The sequence below is a fragment of the Anomalospiza imberbis genome, chromosome 5 (assembly GCF_031753505.1).
Source record: "Anomalospiza imberbis isolate Cuckoo-Finch-1a 21T00152 chromosome 5, ASM3175350v1, whole genome shotgun sequence".
Classification (NCBI taxonomy): Eukaryota; Metazoa; Chordata; class Aves; order Passeriformes; family Viduidae; genus Anomalospiza; species Anomalospiza imberbis.
Genome location: NC_089685.1, coordinates 53159594 through 53178927, shown reverse-complemented (window position 1 = coordinate 53178927; position 19334 = coordinate 53159594). Strand labels below are relative to the sequence as shown.

At 46.3% G+C, this 19334-nt stretch overlaps 1 protein-coding gene across 3 annotated transcripts; it reads right to left on the bottom strand.

Annotated features, from left to right (window-relative positions):
- Window positions 1-417: 417 nt before the first annotated feature.
- WEE2 (WEE2 oocyte meiosis inhibiting kinase) lies at window positions 418-18125 on the bottom strand. 3 transcript variants are annotated; one of them, XM_068190835.1, is made up of 17 exons: window positions 18027-18125; window positions 17233-17602; window positions 14467-14666; window positions 13880-13928; window positions 12137-12309; window positions 11368-11489; window positions 9951-10097; window positions 9089-9190; window positions 8689-8774; window positions 7605-7775; window positions 7377-7519; window positions 4963-4999; window positions 3952-4012; window positions 2902-3042; window positions 2213-2300; window positions 1610-1698; window positions 418-584 (listed from the first exon to the last, which is right to left on the bottom strand). In XM_068190835.1, exons 1-17 carry the CDS (start codon window positions 18098-18100, stop codon window positions 538-540), a joined length of 2100 nt encoding a protein of 699 aa, XP_068046936.1. In that variant the 5' UTR covers window positions 18101-18125; the 3' UTR covers window positions 418-537. The 3 variants fall into 3 exon arrangements, with proteins under 3 accessions (XP_068046936.1, XP_068046938.1, XP_068046939.1); XM_068190837.1 differs by lacking the exons at window positions 418-584; window positions 1610-1698; window positions 2213-2300 and adding an exon at window positions 2733-2848 and having other exon boundaries at window positions 2881-3042; XM_068190838.1 differs by lacking the exons at window positions 418-584; window positions 1610-1698; window positions 2213-2300; ... (1 more) ...; window positions 3952-4012; window positions 4963-4999 and adding an exon at window positions 5199-6444.
- Between the last annotated feature and the right edge of the window lie 1209 nt (window positions 18126-19334).

Sequence of the window (19334 nt, the reverse complement as noted above, 5' to 3'; positions counted from 1 at the left end):
CCTAGGATCAGCAGAGGGGCAGATGCAAATACACAGGTGGCCTTCTCTGGGTCTGTGACAGAAATCTCCAGCTGAGCGCTAGTCATAGCCAATGGTTCTGCTTTAAACTCACTGTCCAACAGGCTTAGAGAAGGAAAAACAGGGAATGACACCTATAGAACAGAGGAGGGATGTCAAAAGTGAGAGGGGATCAGGCTGGCAGGCCCCACAAGACAGGAGAGAGATTAAGGCAGACAAGGCCAGAAGGATTGAAAATGGCTGAAGATGCAAAGAGTGACTCTCCATGTATATATTCTTCACTCAAGAACTGATACAGCTACCTGGGGTACTTCTTTTAAGAAGAAAAAAAAAAAGTAATCCAAAAGATGATAACAGAGAGAAAGCACATGGGAGAACAAAACACACAGAAGTACTCTCTAGGTAACAAACATTTTATTTATTTCTTAAAGAAACTACAGCAATATATGTGACTACAGAATTATGAAGCACTGAAAAAACCAAAGGAATGAAATGGCCTGGATCCAAGCACTAAGGACATCACACCTTTTCTCTCACCGAGCCATCACTCAGAAAAATCACATTATCTGAAAAGAAATTTAAAAAATTAATCTTGAGCATTGTTTTGCCTTGTTGCAAAAGCCTTCACACCATGAAGCCCAGGTATTTGTGTTAAAAGAAGTTGCTAAGATGTGGATTTTGGAACAGAATAATAGTTAATAAAACAAAACAGTGTCCAATACAAGGTTCCTTCTCTATCTCCCCTGAAAGCAGACAATTCAAGGTGGCCATATGTACTATGAAACAAGTGTGATAAAGCTGATGAACAATGAAAGACACTATAAACATTTTAAAATAATGGTTTAATTATTTGACTACAATCTCCATCAGTTACAGCTTATTTCCCTTTCTTTTGTCATGTTCACTCTGCACTATATACTACACTATATACCAGGTCATCAGCCTGCAGGACTATGGGAAGCTCCTACTTCATCAAGACTAAGGAATTTCTGAAGCGTCTTGAGACTGGGTCTCTTGAACAAGAAACCATTAAGAGAATATTAATTTAAAAAGATACTTTCTTCTTCCTTATAGCACTGCTAGCTTTTAAAGAGGCTGCAGAAACATCCAGGAATATGACTGTTCTTCTTCCTTTTTTTCCTCCTTCTCCTCTGTCCTAGTTTTTTTAGACATAGTTGTGTAACAGGTATGTTTGCTCTACTACCCAATTAATTTATCCCTCACTCAAAAGCAACACAGGAGCAGCTCTATCTACAATAAAGATGCTGCAGGATGCTCAGGCTATTTAAAGGCTCAAGGAAAAAGTTTATTTTTCTAGTTTTCTTTGTTGTGTCAACCCAAGGCACAAGTCTAATCCTTAACCATTCTGTAGAGTAAGCAAATGACACCAACAGTTTGCAACTGGATACTCTCATTTTCTGTGTGTTCACAAGGAGTGCCAGAGGAAATCTTCTGGTACACACTAGCCATTCTCTCAAAATCCCTGAGTGTGGATACTGAGGATGAAGACTAACCAAGCTTCATTTCAGAGGTCCTCCACCCTCTTTTCATTTTAAAAGGGCAAGGGGCACCTTGGTGCTTTGCTCCTTACCTGCTATAATTGTTGTGGCCTGTCGCCTCACATTGTTTTTATCTGTATATTCACCATAATCTATCTTCCCTTCAACGAAGATTCGAGAGCTGAAAAAAACCAAGAATTTGATTTTGGTCAGAGAACTGTGCTGCTGTTTTCCACTCTGTAATAATAGAATGGTTTGGATTAAAATGGGATCCTTAAGACCATACATTCCAAACCCCTGGCCATGGGCAGGAATACCACCCACTAGATCAGGCTGCTCAAAGCCCCATGCAGCCTGACTTCGAACACTTCCAGGGATGGGGCATCCACAGCTTCTCTGGGCAACCTGTGCCAGGGCCTCACTACCTTGACGTAAGGTTTACATCCATATATCCAACCTGTATTTCCCCTCTTTCACTTGGAGCCCATGACTCTTTGTCTTATCACTACACTTCCTAATGAAAGGCTGAATTCAGAATCTGATTCAAAGTACATAGGCTTTTGTATTTGTTTGTAGCTGCTCTGCTAACTTGTTTTATGGCACCTGTAACTTACTACAGTTCCTGGCCACCATCATTATTACAGTAATCCATTATTAAGGCATTAAATCCTCAGCCACATTTGTTCTTCACTTACCCCTTCCTCACATACTGATAGGTGACATCCCTGAGGCCCGGTCTGAAGACAGAGATCCTGTGCCATGTCGTCTTCTGACTGACATCACCTAAGGTACACAGAAGTAACAGCGCTGGATGCCAAATCTCCTTTGTCATACAAGACTCAGAAATTAGTTTCAAATTATAAGTGATCTCCCACTTAACTCTGGAACTAAATGTTCCACCCATCCGTGTCCAAACAAATTCTTGTGCAGAAGCACAGTTCAAACGAAGACATTGCTTTTTCTGTAAGGCAGTACTCATGCTATTAATTTTTTTCCCCCTCAGACACTCTACACTGAATAGAATCTAGAGAATGAGATCTCTGCAGATGCAAACTGATGACAGTTTCATGAATTGACAGAATCAACGAGAAAATTATCTTTTCTTTATTTTTCTCATCCTGAAATACAAGAGTTCTAAACCTGCCATGCCTCTGACAAACCCCACCAGTGACAAACTGCCCACTCAACACTCTCCTCTCCTCCTGAGGAAGGTCAACAGCAGATCTCTCTTCAGTATTTGCTGCTGGGGATCAGTAAGAGACACACAAACGCACCAGCATCTCTGCTGACCTCAAAGGAACCTTCCTGCACCCCAGAGGTTCGCAAGTGTGCTGCTGCTGGCCATGCAGCCGTGACATGGGACACGTTGCTCGTGCAGACTCACCTCCCTGGCCCACTTCACTATCTCCTGTCCGCCACATCTCATTGGTTGCAAGGGAAAATATGGTAACAGGATTTTTTCCTTCCACTTGCCTCATGATAGGGTCCTGTCCCACCCGACCAAGCAGCTGAACACGATTCATGGCTGAAACAAGAGAGACCAAACACACAGGTGAATTATGATGCCTCTAAGCATGGCAAGCCATCAGTCAGCAGCTTTTCTAAAGGGCCAGGATCACACCTTTCTGCACCTCCTGAGCACTTTTTAAGCTCTTGTGACATTTGGCTTTTTCAGGCCCCAGCAGACGGTGTCTGTCCTGTCATTATCACTGTGAACTAACTGATTTTAAAAGCCAAAGGTTCTTTATTCTTTCTCCTCCATCTCTTTCACATCCATGTATCACTTGAGACTAATCTGCACTTATCTTGACTTTTATTTGCTTCATAATGCTAAAACACAATGCACAGCAGTACCTTTGAAACAAAGTTGCATTACGATACTCCATCCTCTGAATGAGAGAGTCAGTTTTTGCACCATTACCAGGCCTAGGCAGACACAGTCTATCCCTTCTCCATGTTCAAGGAGAACTGGAAGAGGTAAGGGAAGTATTCCCTGTGCACAATAAGCATGTCAAGTGAATAGTGAAGGCTGAAGTACACCTGGAGTAAATCCTGCTGGGGCAGCAGCACACACACAAGTGCCCCAGGGACCCAGAAGTCTGAGAAACAAGCACACAAGGCACCTGAAGGCAGGTGTTAGAAACCATGCCAACAGCAGACCCAAACCACTGCCACAGATAAAGCACAATTACCTGCCCTAGAGAGTGACAGTCCTTGTCAGGGCTTTCTTCTTTTCCCCCTGCAGTGCTGCTTCACCTGACAGAGACCAGGCAGGAGCCACTCAAGACTATGTGTGCTTGAAACAATACATTCTTAGGTGCTACACAGAGGAGCTACCATTCCCACCTGCTTCTCTCCTGCCCTATTTCAGATGTTCCAAAACTGAGATAAACACAATGAGTTACCACTAAATTGCATCTCAGGAGGTACTTACATCTTTCAAGTACCAATGAGTTAACCGTATCAGAGTCATGTCTTACAAACTGGCGTAGCACCTGAAGGAACAGAGAAATGTGAGTTTCCACGACACAAACTATGAACAGCATTCACAAGCCTTTACACTTCATTTTCCGAACACTTGCAGAGGTTCTGCAAGTATGTTCTTTTCCAGGTAACTAATGGGGGACCTGAGGAAAGAAATCTGTTCAGCCAAATGAAGCTAGTAAGATTACTTAAAGAGCACCTGGTTAAATCAAGGTTAAAGAGTTGCCTAGAAAGAAGTGTGGCCCAAAGGTATACCTCCAGCAGTTATTTTTGGGACATGCAGTAACTACTGTTCTTCTGCAATATGTAAATAAGAGGGGAGGAGGCTCGTAGAAGAGTGGGGGTTCAGTTGTTTGAGCTTTAGTCTTTGGAAACAAACAGGTCTGATGGTTCTGCTTCGTTTCAGAGATTAACCAGGTGTCCCCAAAAAGTACATCCATCCACTGGAATGAGCAATGGATGCACTGACACCCTTGTTCCCAAGGCAAGTCTAGGACACAAAATTCTTAGTACTACAAGTGAGAAAGCTGTACAGGAACTGCCATTATTCCAGCAAATACTCCATCCTAGAAGAAAGGAGCGGGGGGAGGGGGGGAAGCCCAGACAGAAACGCTTTTGCTAGAGGTCCATGTGCAGGAACTGAAAAAAAAAAGCTCATTTCCTAGAACAGGGGGTTCCAGAGCTCACACTCTTTCTCCCGAAGAGCAGACCCAGCGCCGAGGCCCCGGCCCAGCGGGCACGGCCGGGCGAGGGCTCCGGGGCGCTCGGCTCCGTCCGCCCCGCCCCTTCCCGGGGCAGCGCCGCGCGCAGTTCCGCGGCCGCAGAGCCGCTCCAGCCTCCCGGCGGGGCACAGGGGCTGGAGCTGCTGCTCCCCCCGCCGCCCCGAGGGCACCCGGGCCCGCGCTCCGCCGCGGCCGCAGCCCGAGCGCGCCGCCGCGGCCGCAGCCCCGCGCGGCCCTACCTGCCACGCCGGTCGCCGCCACATGCTGCCGCCGAGCCTGCGGAGGGAAAAGCAGGGCTGAAGCGGCGCCCCACGGAGCCCCGGCCCGGCCCCCCGACCCCGCGGCCTCCGCGCCTCCGCCGCCGCCGCGCTGCGCCCGCGGCCGGCCGGAAGAGGAAGGGGCCGGGCGGAAACGCGCCTGCCCCCAGCCCGCGAGGGGAAGAATAACCAACAGCACTCCGGCACTCCATCGTCGGTTTAAAAAATGATAAAACCTTTATTCGCACGAAACGAGAGGATCTAACAGTTAAAAGCCAGCATGTGCAACATCATAAAACCAACCAGTAAAACCTGGAAATAAGCGAGTGAGCAAGCGCTCTCTCATAACAGGGCAGTGCTCTGTCCAACAACACAAGCAAGCGACAAGGACTCCCGAAGTTACATTTAGCGGGGAGAGGGGGAAGGGTGCATGAGATCTCAAATACGAAATACGTACCACCGTTAACATGGGCAACTCCAAAAAGCTGGAAAAGCCCTTTCTAATTGCCCTCATCTTTGCTGAAAGGTTGCAGTTCACAGGCAGGCAGCTGCACCACGTGCGAGATACTGGAGGGGAAATGGGTACAGACAGAGCCAGCACCAACACACTGCAGTTCTCTCCCCCACATCAACAAGGAGTCCTCCCCGACTGACAGAAAACGAGTCGGGCATCAGGGACTAACTAGTCTGTTAGAGCACACCCAGTTACAAAATTTTGTTGCTGAAATGTGAAAGAATGTTTTTCTTCAACTCCCACTCCTTAACTCGAAGTATTTCGTATTACTCTGTGTCCCCCCATCAGTGAAACACCACTCCAGCTGCATCCCGAGCCCCCCAGGACAGCTGTGTAACCAGCCTGGCTCCTGATGCGTAGCTAAAACTGGCTGCCATACCTACTTGCTCCTAGAAGGGGCCAGCTGTAGATGCTGTCTGCCTGTACAGGCATTATCATCCCTCTAAAGATACAGTCAGCCCAAGTGTTAAGACCACAAAATCACCAATAACAAGGCCTAACCCAAGAAAGAGGGAAGTGAGAGAGAAAATGTCATTCTTTTGTCATGGCAGAGTTACACTGAGTCTATAGCAAGGCCAATTACACAAGAAAAACAGGTAAAAGGCTGAGAACAACCTTAAATCCCATTATCCAACACTTGAAAGCCATTCTTTTCTCAGCCAACATCTCATCATAACTAACAGGGGAACAACAAAAAAAAATTACAATGACAGGGAGAGAATAAGGGGCATTGGTCTGTGCAGACCCTCTGCTTTCATAGGGCCATTCAGCAGTCTTTGGACAACACAGAAATTCAGAAACCCAGAGTAAAGCTAAACGAGCGACAGCTCTTCCCTCCCACCAGACGCTTGCTCTTCTGCTTAGAAGAGGTTTCAGACTCTTGTAACTTGGCACTTCCTAAGGCTTGGTCCTTCATGAGGGTCTGGGCAAGGCGAGCTGCTTTAAGTTCCCTGCAGGGGGGAGACGGAAGGAAGAGGAAAGGAAGAAAACCACGTCATGCATGAATCGCCATCAGCTACAGCAGCAAACAATGAACAGTCTTGCACAAGAGGGCTACTGTAATACTCCAGCACTGCTGGAAGGGGGCAACCTCTCAGCCCAGAGGGTAACAAGAAGATTACTGTTGCTGTCTCTAGAGTTTCTGTTTAAAATGGTAGGAGCTCTGAAGATTTACCAGAAGAAAACTATGTATTGGGTCAGCAACACACTGGCACCAGTATGGGGAACACCTGGCCCAGTTTTTCTCCCATTGTTTCAGACAGTTGTGAATGCTGAAACTTAGATCAATGTCATCTCATACATATATAATACCTAAACAAAGGCAGATACTTCTTTTCCATTGCCTTTCTTCCCTTTCTGGTACTTGCTGTTCTTCTAGAGCATTCACTCTTCTGTCTACACAGAAAACCTGCTCCTCAGCTGAATACGGCACTTAGAGAGGCTGTGGGCAGTTCTTAGATCCCAGCAACCCAAGCACTACTGCCAACAGCAGTGAGAGGCAACAAGGGGAAAAAAAGATATCTGCCACCACCTGATAGTTCTCTTCCTTCTATGCTTAGCACCATCTCAGTGCATTATCAATTCCTCATCTGCCCACGGGCTGCAGGTTGTATCAGCATTTTGTATCACCAGTGGCTGCAGGAAGTCCATGAGTTTGCTGTTGTAACTTAGCCAGCTGTTCAGCCAGAGCTGAAGCACAGCTGCTGCCTGGGCACTGCCAGTCCCTGTTTTACATCCCCATCATCCCCCCACCTCCAGGCACAGGAACTGGCTGGGGATTTCTGCACATGCATTCTCCCAGCACTACCACCCTTCATTCAAAACTTGTGACCAGCATGGTCCTGCCCACACCTTCTCCCCTCCATGCCCAAGCCAGCCCTACCTTTCCAGCATGGCAGTCTTGCATTTCTCCATATTTAGCTGCTCCTGGAGCTGCACAGCTTTTCCACACGAAGGACGAAGAACAGGGTGTTTGGTGAGAGCCGTGGCAGAAGGTCTTTGCACTGGGTCAGGATGGATCATGAGCTAGAAGGCAAAGGAGTTCAGAGCTTAGCATTCCTGTCACATGCCAGCTGCAAAAGCCACCATCCTGTCAAGACTCCTTCCTCACCTTAAGGAGCTCAAGGAAACGGTGGGGAAGCTTCTGGGGGATGGGCGGGAGGTTGCCTTTGCGGATGTGGTGCCACAGGGCCCCGTTGTGAGGCAGCGGTGCTGTCCCAGCTGCCAGAGCTACTGTGAGTGCCAGGGCAAAGATATCTGCCTTGGGCAAGTAGCAGTATTGCTGCAGAGAGAAGGGAAAGGTGTTAGAAAGGAACATCTTGCTACACTAAGCAAAGGTGAGTTGGGGTATGAGCTCAAAAAGAAACAGCCAAGCAAGTGTGTGCAAACGGCACTGCCTTCACCACCCCAGTGAGCTGTTTTCTCCTCTTGAGGATGAAAACATTGGCAGCAGGCAGTACCACTAGCCAACAGCACGTTGGCTCTCAGCCAGCCATGAGGAGCTTGCAGGCCACGTTGGGATCACTGCAGTAACTCCAGAGGATGGCCTAACACCTGTGTACCTCCAGCCTCCATTGCAGGGCAGTAAGCTAGCCATGCCCAGCTCAAACTGAAGAGTGCATCTGATACATTGGCCCAACAGTTCCTAAATTCACTTGCAGCACAGATACTGTCCCTTAAATACCTGAATAACACATCCAAGCTGATTCTTCAATTCTGATTCCCTTTCCATTTGTTGGCCAGAGTTACAAAACTGCAGTCAGTTTAAGAGGTGTGTTGTGCCTCCCACCTCTCTCCACTATTTGTTCAGTGTTTGTTTTACAAGGCATCTGTCTGGGTAAATATATTCCTCAATAATCACACCCAGTAGTTTCATCTCAGCTGGATATGCAAATCAAATGTCTTAAAACTGATAAAGGTTTTGTCTCACTGATCCCTCAAGGGGAATAGTTGCAATGATCCCATGATAGCTACTTAGGAAGTAGTTACATATTAAGTAAGCATTTACATGTTAAGACCCACACCACTATTGTTCATGATAAAGTGCTAATTTCACAGATTTCACAGCCAGACCAGACAGAAGAAAGAGGAGATAAGGTGAGGAACAAGTTAGACTAATGACTGCTCTACAGTCGATCTCTCCCCACTTGCTCTCCCACCCTGTTCTCCCCGCTGCCCTGCTCTAGCAGTTTTACCTCTTGCAAAACCTCATTGGCCAAAAAGCGTCTGTCTCCTTCCTCCACCTGAGGGTTTGTTATTGATGTCACATGTCCAAGGTCACCTGAGACACAGAACAAGCAACTGAAATGTAATGAAGTAAACTGAAGTCATTCTCCAATGAAAGCCTGCATTCTATAGGCACCAACAAGGAAATACTGAGCAAGAGAGCAACTAACTCAGGAATCTGCACTTGTAAACAAGCACATGAATTTTCTGTGACTTGTCTTCTTAGAGGAATTAATTCTGGTAATTGGAGCATTCATGACTACCCTATCAGTTTTGTGTGCAAGTCTCTTCATCCATAGAGCACAGCAGCCTCCGGCAGTAATGGACAGCCCTAATCTTAGGCCATCTGTAAAGTAGGCTCAAACCTACCAATCTTATACACCACACCAGGAGAGAATTCATCTTCACTGTCACTCTCCTCCTGCCCAGCAGGGCCTGAAACTGCCAGCTTGTGACAGATGAAGATATTACCTGCAAGACAGAGAAGTTTAGCAAAAGGATGATACCAGTAGTCAGGCTGCAGCAGCCTAACAACTTTGTCAAAATCCCACCTGTCCAAGTAGTTGAGCTTTGCAGCCAGAGAAATGATGCACATGCTTCCCACCCTGTAGTCAGCTTTCTGCCCAGCTCACATTCAGCCACACAGCTGGCATAAGACAGTTGTATCTTGTGCATAAAATATCCTAGTGAAATCAGCTTTCCCCTCCCTCTGCCCTCTAAGGGAGAAGCATAATTTCAGCAGGAAAAAGGAGTGCCCCTCGAAGAATATTAATTATATGACAGAGGGGAAGCATTGCCCTGGAGGTGACAGTCCTGAGCTGCAGAGAGGAAACCTTGTTACTATTTTTGCAGGAACTCAATCCCATCAAGGTGGGTAAACACAAAAAAGCCAAGTGTTGTGCAACAAGACAGCAGTAAATGAGGAAGTCCCCATCTTCCCTGGCAGCCCTACTTGCTCCTTCAGTATCAAGGTGATTCCCATGAGCTAGGATTACAGAGGTCATGAGACAGGAGTAAAATGCTGCCAACTATCAGAGAAGGCTCAATTTTAGAGCAGCAGTAGTGGCAGAAATCAAAATAAAAATAAAAAAACACCATACACAAGACAAGGGCAATGTCCTCTTTTCTTTGAAGCACTACAGTCAGTCCACTCAGAAGGATTTATTACAGGTCCTACCCCTGAGGGTTCACTAGGAAAACCCTCCACAAAGGAGGAGGGCACTATACTTACTAGGTTTGATATCCAGGTGCACAAGGCCAGAGTTGTGGATGTATTTTAGTCCCATGGAGACTTGCAGTAATATTTCCTTCAGCTCTCCTTCTGGGAAATACTGCCCAAGCTTTGCATTTTCCAGCAGCACATCTTGGAGACTCCCACCTAGGGGAACACAGTCAGTCTGAGACCTGAGAGAGGTTTTATGGAACAGCATGTTTGAAACAACTTAGCTGCCCAGAACACTTGGAGGCTTACTAGAGACCAACCCCAACCACAGCAGCTCTGTGTGCTCTAGTGAGCAAACTTGGACATCACCATTTGGCTTCAGCCTTCCCACTGCCCTGGAATGCCCAGCCTGATGCTCAACAAGGAAAACCAACTGCAGTTCTACCTCCAGCCTACAGCTCTATATCCTGCCAAGAGAGCTGACCTGTTAATGATGCTGGTGCTGCTGCTAGTGAACAACAGAAAAATTGGCTTCTGCTGTGCTTAGATGCAGAAAACAGGTATAAGAACGGTGGAACAAGGAAATTGAGTTCCCACTAGCAGATTTTTAACTGAAAAGCATTAACATTCAACACAGTTTTGTGGGTCTGCATCGAGACTTTGGATATTTCAGACCTAGAAGACATCATAGCCTCTGTCTCCATCAGCTTATTTTTCACCACCTCTCTTTTAGCCTCAGATGTTCAGTCACCAGAAAACAAGCAATACATCGATGCTGCAGCAAAGAGCACCACATTTTGTGGTTGCCTCCACCAGGTTTGGAAGCAGTACTCCAAACAGCTGTCACCACTCTTCATTGAGCCCCAAGACTACAGGTGCAGGCAAAAGATGAACATTACATATTTGCCTTCAGCAACTCTAGTAGCTAAAGGTATATTTTCTAATTTCTCTCAAGCCGTGGTATTACCAAGGGCAAACTCCAGTAGGAGTTTACCACCCTGCCTGCAGCACCCCATTTATACTTTGCCTCATCACTTGCTCCATTCCTCTGCAGCTGTAAACCCCTTTCTCCCAGTCAGGATGCAAGATGCCTTCATCCCAACCAGTCACTACCCACCTCCATTAAGAGGAGGTTTTGCCAAGATACATGGCCCTTAAATCAGCAGCTCTTGAGTCACTCCTATCAGGTGCCATCTGGACAGTCCCAGCACAACCCTAAGCACCAGAATTGGAATGCTTTTCCAGGCCAGCCAAAACAGAGAAACAGTTTTCAAATCCCAGAAATACGAGGGTATTCACTGCTTCTAAAACATTAGCACCACTATGAGCTTCATCTAAATATTATGTGCCCTTACTGGATTCTCCACAGAAATGCAGCCCCAGGGCAGTTTGCTTTCTTGTAAGCCAAAACACCCACATTTAAGTACAAAAGAAGGTAATTTTGCCCATGCTGGGATCGCAGCCTTGAACACTGTCCAGCTCTTACCATTGCAGTGTTCATTCTGGATAATCATGTGATCGTCCTCTGCCCAGGCCGAGTAGTAGCGCACGACGTGGGGGTGGTGGCCCAGGACAGCGTGAGCATAAACCTCTCGCAGTGCCAGCTGCCTAGGGAAGCACACATGGAAAAAGCTGAGGTGACAGGCTGCCAGAGGCTGCTTAGCACAGGAAAGGAGCCTTGCTTTGCAGCCTGAAAGTCCCGAGCCCCTCTGTTCCCCCTTTCTCTCAGGTTTTGACAGAAAAACTGGCTCCCACAGATGTTAGGGAAAAACCTGCCCTTGCTCAAATGCTCTGAGCAGCTGTTAAAGAAAATAATTGCTGAGCAAGTTTTTTGTTAAAGAGGCAAAGGCAGCAGCTTCAAAGACTTTGCTTTAGCATACAGGACACCACAAGCTGGTCAATACAGATAGGAGTAGTGCTGGCCATACAGCAAGGCAGGGACAGCAGTATGTCTGTCAAATAAGCTTCCTGACAGTTATTGTAAAGAAACTGTCTGGATGGACTCAAGGTGTTCAGGTATTCCATCCTCTCACTTTCCAGTGCATGTGACTGCTTCTTTCCCTAGACATTTATATCCAGTGTTGTATAGTTACATCTTCCCCCACGCTCCCAGCTGTTACTTGGAAGTGCAGCAGTAGCCAATTTTTGCTCATGCCATCCATCAGATACTTTTAGATCCATGCTCCCTCCTTCCCATCACACCTCTCAAGAACATGCCCATCATTTCAACTGCAGTTTCCAGCAAGCACACTCACTCATCTGAGGATCCTGCCAGAGGCCTTTTGGAGCGTTTGATGGCATAAACACATCCATCAAGGCGTTTGATGCACTTGTAGACAGAGCCAAATTCCCCCACACCAATTTTTTCTAGCTCCAGGAACTCCTTCTTGTAGCGGGAAACCATATTGCTGGCTTTTAGAGTATATCTCTGCAAAGTCACAAAAACAGCAAAGACAAATAGGAGTTGAAAGACTTAATAGCTGTCATTGCTCTAGAGGTGTGTAACACTTGCTGTCACCGAGTACCTACATTGTTCCCTCTCCCATTCTGGGTGTTCATCCAGGTATATGTGCAGGTATGTGGCCAGTTCTTGAAACAGCAATTTCAGTTCTTAAAATTACCTTTCACTTGTGTTTTTTCTGACCACTTTAAGGCCCCCTTCTCTGGTTTGGCTAAGTTGCAAGGCTGTTTGGTTGGTTTTATATAATCAGGACTTGTTAGCCATAGAGGTAGAAATTGTAATTAAGGAGAAATTTAGTCTAGCTGGCTGTATATGCCTAAGCCTCCTTGGGTTACTGCCATCACATCCCTTCTCCTAACAACCCAGACCAGTTCAAAGACCCCCAGCTGACAGAGTCACTCAGGGATGAACAGCAAGCCACAAAGTACTGGCCTAAAGACAGGACTTGAGAAGACCTTAGATGTATTGCCTGTTTGCAGCTCAGGAGAGGAGCTTGGTGTGTTGGCTTCATGTGACCCCAGCTGTGTGTGTTTACCCTGGCAGCTGAGGTTGCCTGCAGCCAAGGCCATTCTGTATCAGCTCTGGCTCTGCACGTTTGAAGCACCAGCTGTTGGCTAATGCACATTAGCTGGTCTCAGTGTATTTGTTTGTATTCCCACTGATATCTCACCCAGAGACACTTTTCCACAAAGGGTTGAAAGCTGGCAGAACTGTTGGAACATAATTATTGTTACAATAATGGCCACTAGGGATCTAGGAACTGCTGGTACTGCTGGGAGAGTGATGCCTACTGGCAGGGAAAATAAGTAAAGATAAGCAGTGGAGCATGAAGGGAACAACAGGAGTGGACTAAGTGATTTTTCTCCATCCCTTACAGGGACAGCAGCTCATGTTGCACAGTGGTTTTCACAAACCACTGCTGTGATTGCTGTAGTTTATGGTACAGAGGAGAAGGTAGGAGTTGGTCCTCACAGCCAGGAAAATGTGGCTCACATGAAACAGCAGCCCTTCCCAATAGGTTGCATTTCATAAGGCAGCTCTATTTTACACTATTTAAAGAAGCTTGGCAGTAAAAATACCTCCTAGTTCACCATTTTACACCTATATTACATACTCAGTCTCACTAGCACTCAAGCAGAATAATAGTTCAGTAATTCACAAGTTACTTGAGGCTTTCTTCTAGGTAAAACAATAATTGTGGCAGCCCTGGATGTTGCCTGGAAGCAGATTTGCTCTGCAGGTGTAGTTTTTCCATGGAGACCATTTGCCTGCAATCCCAGTCTCCTCGGCTAGAGGGTAGCGTTATCCTTCCATAAGCCCGGCTATTGCAGTTACAGAGAACAATTCCACCTTTTCCGAGTTGGTCATATCAAACAAATGTTAACAAAACATTCAGCTTAGACCTTTTCTGTCCTAGGTATTCATCCTCTGGCACGGGGCCATGGTTTATACTCAATAACAGAACACATTCCATCAAACACCAAGCTTTTACAAACATCTTATTGACTCTGTGGGAGGGAAACATACAGACACTCACCTTTGTAGGTTGCTCCTGTTTAATTTGGCTTCCTGGATGAGGATCATTCCTAGAACAGAAGATTAGGAAAATCTGGTGTATCATTTCAGTGCAGCAATCCAACTGGGTTTGAAATGAAAACATCTTTCAAATGAACTGCCAAACCTTCCTTTACAGCCTAATAATGTATTTTATAGAGTTGATAAGAAAGTTTTTAGTTGAGGTCTTAAAGACTGCAGTCCCATGTTAGGAATTCTTTGTTTCCATTTAGGAGGCCTCCACAAAGCAATTTTAGTACTGCCCACAGGACAGGGTGGCATTGTCCAGAGGCATCATTCTCCTGGCCTCCTTGTTACTGGTGAAGCTGCAGCCATAGCACTAAAGAGAGCTGTCGATCCCCCGCTCACCTTTCTGAGCAGAGGCAACGATTGATTTTTATTCCATTTCTGTTACCTTTATATATCTGCTAACATTTACTGTACACCAATGAATACTACAGAAGGAGATGACTCATTGTTAGCAAATAAGTCCAGATACTGAACATCTCCATTCCTTATCTCCTTCCAACAGTCTGATTTCAGTCTGCTGCTTAAGAGTAGCTCACTTACAGCTCTCCTCCAGCCTTCCGTTTGCCATTAGGATGAAAGAGCATTTGTCGATAGGACTCTGGTGTAAAGGGATTGATGTTGACAAGAGAAGCTTGGGAAGAGTCATCAGAGTCAGTACGAGGAGTGAGTCTCAGATGTCGGAGGCCTTTGGCTGGGACCTTTGTTGCAGATGAAGGAATAGCTGTCTTCGATAACAAGCTCTGTATTGAGAGAAGAAAAAATTAGTGGCAAATAAATCACGACTTTTTTGTTGCTATTTCAGAATAAAATTCTTGTTCTCCTGTAAATCAAGGAGAACTCAGCTCCCTTCCTTGGCATAGCTGAATCATTAAATCCCTGTGTCCCTAGTTTAGTCCCCACAGTTTTCATTTTCCACAAAGCATTCCATTCTTTGTTAAGCCCTTTCATAGTCTATTCCCTGCTCACTGGGCTGAGGCCTGCAGTGCCATTTTGGCAATCACAGTCCTCAAGAGGAGCCAGCTGCTCCCCTTTCCCTCCTACAGAGAGGTAGAAATTGCATCATATGTTGCATTAACATGGAAGGCCGAGTTCTGCCAGGCATGGACAATTGCATCAGTTCAGTCAGGACAGGTTTGTCAGAAGATGAGCTAGAACACCAGCCAGATTTCCCAGCACTAAGCAGCATTAGAATAGGGGAAATTGCTAGAAATATTTTTATATGGCTACTAGCAAAGCAAAATGAACTCATTTCTCCTCATGAATAAGAACCAGAGTTTCATAAACTTAAGTTCAGAAAGAACCTCTGGATCTTCTATAGGTCACCTTGCCACAGAAGACAGGACACTGTGTTTCACTCACTAGTCCAGAAACTTGGGCCATGGAAAGCACAGACACCAGTTTTGAGCTGAAGACAAATCTACTCACTCTGATTTGAGTAGTTACTCCCTCAGTAACCATCAGCTTTTAAAAAATACGTTTGGTTTTGACTTTTTTCAGTGGTTTCACTATTATGATCCTGGAGCCACATCTCCACTCACATCTGGTGCTCTGTCTGCAGTTTTAGACAGGGCTCTGCTCTCTCATCCTTTATACCACTTTCAAATGCTCTAAGGTCAGTGCTCCCTAATCTAAAAGTAGATTTAGGCCCTTTGGAGCCCATCTTTTGCAGCATGCTTGAAAAACAAGACATTTATCCCAGGAGAGAAAGGAAAAGAAATTGTTGATTTCATGCAACTGCTGCTTATGGGCTACAACATGACAAACTACAAGCAGCATGTTTTGAATCATCCAGCCAACATGTTATCTACACAATGCACACCCTGAAAGCAGCTTTCACTACCTGCAGCCCATCTGGGCTGGAAAAGATTTTTATACACCTCTCTTGTGGTTTAACCCCAGCCAGCAACTAAGCCCTCTGCTTGTGAACCCTTTGCTCACAACTACAATGCCTTACTCAGTGGGATGGGGAGCAGAAATAGGGAAAAACAGGTAAAGCCTGTAGGTTGAGAAAAGAACAATTTAATAATTAAAATAAAATATAATTATTATTGCTATGAAAAGAGAAATAAAACCCAAGACAGACAAGTGATTCACAATTGCTCACCACCTGCTGACTGATGCCTAGCCCATCCCTGGGCCCTAATCAGCCCCTCCTGGCTAATTTCCTTCTGTTTATATGTTGAGCATGACATCCTATGGAGTGAACTTTCCTCTGGTTTGTTCCTGGCAGCTGTCCTGGCTATGAAGCCACACAGCTGCTGGTGCTTCTGCTCACTGGCAGAACATGGGAAACTGAAAAGTCCTTGACTCTGGGTAAACACTACTCAGCACCAGCCATGTTTTAGCAACACTGTCCTTAAGCCCCAAATCACAGTGCAGTACCAGTTACTAGGACAAAATTAACTTCATCCAAAGCAAGGACAACTTCTCACCTATGGTGAGATTTAGGGAGATTCCTTCTAAAGGGTCACTGCAGGAAATTTTTGGAGTGATGCCCTTTAGACTGCTTTCCCCTAGAGAGTGGCAGGCCATTCCTCAATAAATATTGCCACACAGTCAATCATATAAGGCCAGAGGATCATGCTTCTCACCACATAATCAGGTTTTTGGAGGAGGACAGAAGTCAAATCCTAGTTCAGAAGCATTAAAGCATTGATCTTCTGTGTACCACTTAAGCAAAGGAGCAAACAATCTATCAGTAGAGCAGGAACACTCGGAGAAGACCAACAGCTACGCTCCACTGCAGGTCTGGACTGCTTGGAGCCATGCACACACCAGAAATTATCTAGGAACAGAGAAGCTGGTGCCATGTCTCCACCTGTGCTTACTTGAGACAGAAGGCAGTTGAATTATACTCTCTCCAAGAAGTTACTCATAAAACAGGGGCTGGGATCCTTCTCCCAAGAAACTGGCTCAGTAGCTAAGTTGTATTTTAGGCCAGTGACACAGGAGAAGAGAGGCTAACTTCCCTCCACAAGCATACATTGGTTTACTGCCCCTTCCATAGGGGATTTGCTACCCTGAGAACAAAGCCCTCCTTTCCTCAGATTCACTGAGCAGCTGTTCCACACAAAAAGAAACACTGTGGCACCAGACAACAAGATGGTTGGAGCTGATCAGTCTTGCCAGGCAAGGTACACATCTCAGCCACAACACCAATTGCAATTTTCAAAACAAAACCCATTAGCATCCAAAAGTGTGCTGAACAGAGCAGCAAGTGCAGCTGCCTACCTCCAAGCTCCCCCCAAACAAGCTTGAAGGGAGATGCATTTTTCTCTTACAGAGGTGCTACAGACCTGCCATTACCTTAGGAGTGTGTGGGGTGTCACAAAGCTGCAGCTTTTTCCAGGTGATGTGCAGTGGTGTCTCAGGTTTACTCCAGCTCCTGCTCACAGATGGGGAAGACTTCAGGGTGGGACTCATCCAAGCTTTTGTTCTGCTCAGGAAAATCTCACTAAGCTTTCTCTGAGGGGTTGCTGGCAGAGGACTGCTCTCTTGCCATTTCTGGAACTCTGAGCTTCTTGGGGGGCTTAAGCTCAGGGAATCCTCCTCATTTACACTTCTTTCTTCACTCTCTTCACCACAGCTGGAAAAGTCCAGTCGCTGAATGAATTCGTTGTTGTTGTCCCAGTCATCCATGTTAGCACATGAAACAACAGGTAGAGCTGATACTGGCCTGTTTTGCTTGAGGGACAGAAAGATAGCATTATTTACAGATAAACTATCTTCTTCCTTGCTTCATCAAGGGCATCAGTTCTGCTGACCACACTCTGCAATCCCACATACACAGAAACCTTGGTCGTTCATCAGTGGAATTAGACAACATTGATTAATGAAGAGCACCCCAGAATTACCAGGTACAAAGCCATTCAGCTACTGCTCATGTAAAAACAGATTTTTGATTTTTGTCTTAATGGCATAAGTCACATACAACTCAGAAGCCACTGCCTTTGCCAATAAGCTTCCCAAAGAACTCCTCCATCCCTTACTCTCATCACACAAGGAAAGACATACAAAGAATAACACACAGAGCCTCCACTCACACTCTTCTACATTAAATTTGTCAACCAGAGGGGGGATAAAAATTCCATGCTACATACAGCTGCAAAAGCAGAGGGTGCCCCAAGGAGTCACCAGATACCCCACAGACAGCCTCTCTCCTGCCCTGGACCATTTATAACCACCCCACACCTGAGCCAAAGCTAATGGGAAACATCTGGAGCTTGGCAGCACCTGTCCAGAGTTGCCTGGTGGATGAGGAATTCTCTCTGGATGTGGATTTGCAGTGCCAACAACCAGCTCTGCAGAGAGCCAGGGCTCCCTCTCAGTCTGAGTCATCTCCCTGCTCCTGCACGCTCATCCCTTCTCCAGCTTCCCGGGGCCTGTAAGGGGGTGATTTTTGCTGACAGCCTGTCTGCTCCATAATCCCATCAGAGGTCCAGCCTTTGTGGGCTTTACCTTTTACCTGCATACCCCTGTGATGATGGGGTCCTGCGTTTCCTTCTTTAAGACTGAATTTCACTTCCATTTAGATATGTGTTAGTTTGGGCAATTGTTGCGGCCTGCATGGAGAGGTCATTAGCCTAAATTATAATGTACAGATTTATGAATGTATCATTTATAAGACTTCAGGAGAGAGTCAGGAGCCATACACAGGTCTCGGTACAGCTTCCCATTTGAGGTTTCAAAGGAGAGGAGGGAGGAGCTGTGCTGGGGAAGGCAGCCTCAGAGGTGGGGTCGCTCTGTTGCTCCCTGGGAGCAGGTCAATGGCTCCCCTCACTGCACCTATTTGTAAAAATCAGGACAAGAATCTTCTAAACCTTTGGCAACCTGTGTTTCAAAGTGGGACTAGAGCAAGTTTTAACTAATTGGGAACAAGGCTGCAGCAGCCTTTTCTCTTAGCCTGGAGGAGAGCTGCCAGAAGGACGTGCAGAGATTGGAAGTGGCTGCAGCCCATAGGAGAGGGGTGTTTGGCACAAGCAGCACCTGCTCTCCTTGGCACACATCGAGGGTAATTCCCACCGGAACACAAAGGGCCACACTGGTCTGAGGTCTCTGTCCTCTCCTAACCCATTCCTTAAATGAAAAGTGTGGCTTTATGGGTCTCTGAAATTGCTTGTTAAGACTGTGATGAACAATTCATTTGATACAGAAGTGAATTGTATCCAATTCACCAAAACAGCCCCAGGAGGACATGCCAGGAGCCCAGTACGGGTTGCATTTGGCCCAGAGGTTGCAGTATTTCTTGCAGGCACAAAGCTGTTGCTGCCATGCAGCCTCTCTTAACCTGAAATGCAGCTGCTGCATCTCCCTGTGCAAGGTCCAAAAGCCTGGCAGTGCCAGCACTGGCTGCTTTCTGCCGTGACAAGCTGTGTCTGCAGCATCTGGCCAGCCGAGATCCAGGACCA